At 49.7% G+C, this 2,500-nt stretch overlaps 1 protein-coding gene across 1 annotated transcript in view; it reads left to right on the top strand.

Annotated features, from left to right (window-relative positions):
- The window catches only part of LOC124480183 (calcitonin gene-related peptide type 1 receptor-like), a 15,693-nt gene that overhangs the window by 12,614 nt on the left and 579 nt on the right, over positions 1-2,500 (top strand). The window contains exons 8-13 of the mRNA XM_047039281.1: positions 1-21; positions 855-1,008; positions 1,341-1,401; positions 1,815-1,881; positions 2,016-2,234; positions 2,440-2,498. The exon at positions 1-21 is cut by the window's left edge and continues 106 nt beyond it. Coding sequence (XP_046895237.1) covers positions 1-21; positions 855-1,008; positions 1,341-1,401; positions 1,815-1,881; positions 2,016-2,234; positions 2,440-2,498 — 581 coding nt within the window. The remainder of the gene's footprint in view (positions 22-854; positions 1,009-1,340; positions 1,402-1,814; positions 1,882-2,015; positions 2,235-2,439; positions 2,499-2,500) is intronic.

Here is a 2,500-nt window from a genome sequence, read left to right as displayed (position 1 = left end):
CAGATGGTTGCCAGCAACCCAGTAAGTACACAATAATGATATTGATAACAACCCAGTAAGTACACAATAATGATATTGATAACAACCCAGTAAGGACACAATAATGATATTGATAACAACACAGTAAGTACACAATAATGATATTGATAACAACACAGTAAGTACACAATAATGATATTGATAACAACCCAGTAAGTACACAATAATGATATTGATAACAACCCAGTAAGTACACAATAATGATATTGATAACAACCCAGTAAGTACACAATAATGATATTGATAACAACCCAGTAAGGACACAATAATGATATTGATAACAACCCAGTAAGGACACAATAATGATATTGATAACAACCCAGTAAGTACACAATAATGATATTGATAACAACCCACTAAGTACACAATAATGATATTGATAACATTGTATTTATATAGCACCAATTTCACACCCAAGAATGACAGAAAAACTGTCTGAACTTTTACTGACAGAACTGTGTAACCAGTAGAGAATACTTCTGTCGTAACCAAGAGAGTCTGACTGTCTCCTCTCCTTCATCCTCAACATCTCCCCCCCATGTCTCTCTCTTCCCCTCTCTCTCCTTCTCTCTCCCTCTCTCTCCCTCTCTCTCTCTCTCCCTCTCTCTCCCTCTCTCCATCTCTCTCCCTCTCAACCTTTGACACTCACTTTGTCTGATACTATCAAATCAATTGTCTCCTACCGTCTCTCTCTATCTTTATCCCTGTCTCCCCCTCCCTCTCCCTCTCCCCTGTCCCCCCGTCCCCCTGCCCCCCTCTCCCCTGCCCCCCTCTCCCCCTGCCCCCCTCTCCCCTGCCCCCTCTCCCCCCTGCAGCTCAGCTGTAAGCTCCTGTCGGTGCTGACTCTGTACATGTTTGGCTGTACCTACTTCTGGATGCTGTGTGAGGGCATCTACCTGCACACCCTCATCATCGTGGCCGTGTTCGTGGGCGAACAGCAGCTCTGCTGGTACTACGTCCTGGGCTGGGGTAGGTCTGGGTGTGTGAGTGTGTGTGTGTGTGTGTGTGTGTGTGTGTGTGTGTGTGTGTGTGTGTGTGTGTGTGTGTGTGTGTGTGTGTGAGAGTGTGCACTGCCCCTGGCTAATGCTGTTAGGCTGTCGTCATTTTGATCTTCTGTTAGTATAATGCAATTTGCTATTATGGAGTTTCTTTGTTGTCTGCAGTATGTGTACAATGCCATGAAACTCTCTCTCTCCCCCTCTCTCCCTCTCTCCCCCTCTCTCCCTATCTCTCCCTCTCTCCCCCCCCTCTCTCTCTCTCTCTCTCCCCCTCTCTCCCCCTCTCTCTCCCTCTCCCTCCAGTCTTCCCCATTGTTCCAGCGATCACGTATGGTGTGGCCCGTGGCCTCTTCTACAACGACAAGTAATGTCTCCCCCTTCTGACCCCTCTTATCTCCCCTCCATCTTTCCCCGCTCTTTCTCTTGCACTCGTGTGTGCGTGTGATGTGTGTGTGTGTGCATGTGATGTGTGTGTGTGTGCATGTGATGTGTGTGTGTGTGCATGTGATGTGTGTCTGTGTGCATGTGATGTGTGTGTGTGTGCGTGTGATGTGTGTGTGTGTGCGTGTGATGTGTGTGTGTGTGCGTGTGATGTGTGTGTGTGTGCATGTGATGTGTGTGTGTGTGCATGTGATGTGTGTGTGTGTGCATGTGATGTGTGTGTGTGTGCGTGTGATGTGTGTGTGTGTGCATGTGATGTGTGTGTGTGTGCATGTGATGTGTGTGTGTGTGCATGTGATGTGTGTGTAACCCTTCAGATGTGTGTGTGTTTCTCAGGTGCTGGATTGGCTCAGATACCTACCTGGTCTACATCATTCACGGGCCCATCCATGCTGCCCTGCTGGTGAGACTGCTGTGGACACACACACACACACCTCTACAAACACACACTCTCACTTTGTCTTTTACTGTCAAATCAGTTGTCTCGCTCCTGCCCCCTTACTACCCCCCACTCTCTCACCCCCCCCCCCCCCCCAGGTGAACTTGTTCTTCCTCCTCAACATCATGCGAGTCCTGATCACCAAGCTGAAGAAGACCCACAGCGCTGAGTCCAACACCTACATGAAGGCTGTCCGGGCCACGCTCATCCTGGTGCCCCTGCTGGGGGCTCAGTTCATCCTGGTGCCCAAGAGGCCGGAGGGACGCCTCACCAGACCCATCTACGACTCCATCATGCACATCTTCGCACACTTCCAGGTACGGGAGGGGGGGAGGGTGAGGGAGGGGGGAGGGGGGAGGGTGAGGGAGGGAGGAGCAGAGGGGGAGGGAGGGTGGGTAGAGGAATGGAGAGAAAGAGGGGGGAGAGATGGGTAGAGGGATAGAGAAGAGGGGGGGAAGGATGAGTAGGGAGTGAGTAGAGGGATACTCATATTTTATATTCCTACTTTTTTTTCCTTTTCAGGGTCTTCTGGTGGCAATTATATTCTGTTTCTGCAACTCTGAGGTAGGTACCGACACACTGC

This window comes from Hypomesus transpacificus, chromosome 18 (assembly GCF_021917145.1).
Source record: "Hypomesus transpacificus isolate Combined female chromosome 18, fHypTra1, whole genome shotgun sequence".
NCBI classification, from domain to species: domain Eukaryota; kingdom Metazoa; phylum Chordata; class Actinopteri; order Osmeriformes; family Osmeridae; genus Hypomesus; species Hypomesus transpacificus.
This window is presented reverse-complemented; position numbering and strand designations above follow the sequence as displayed.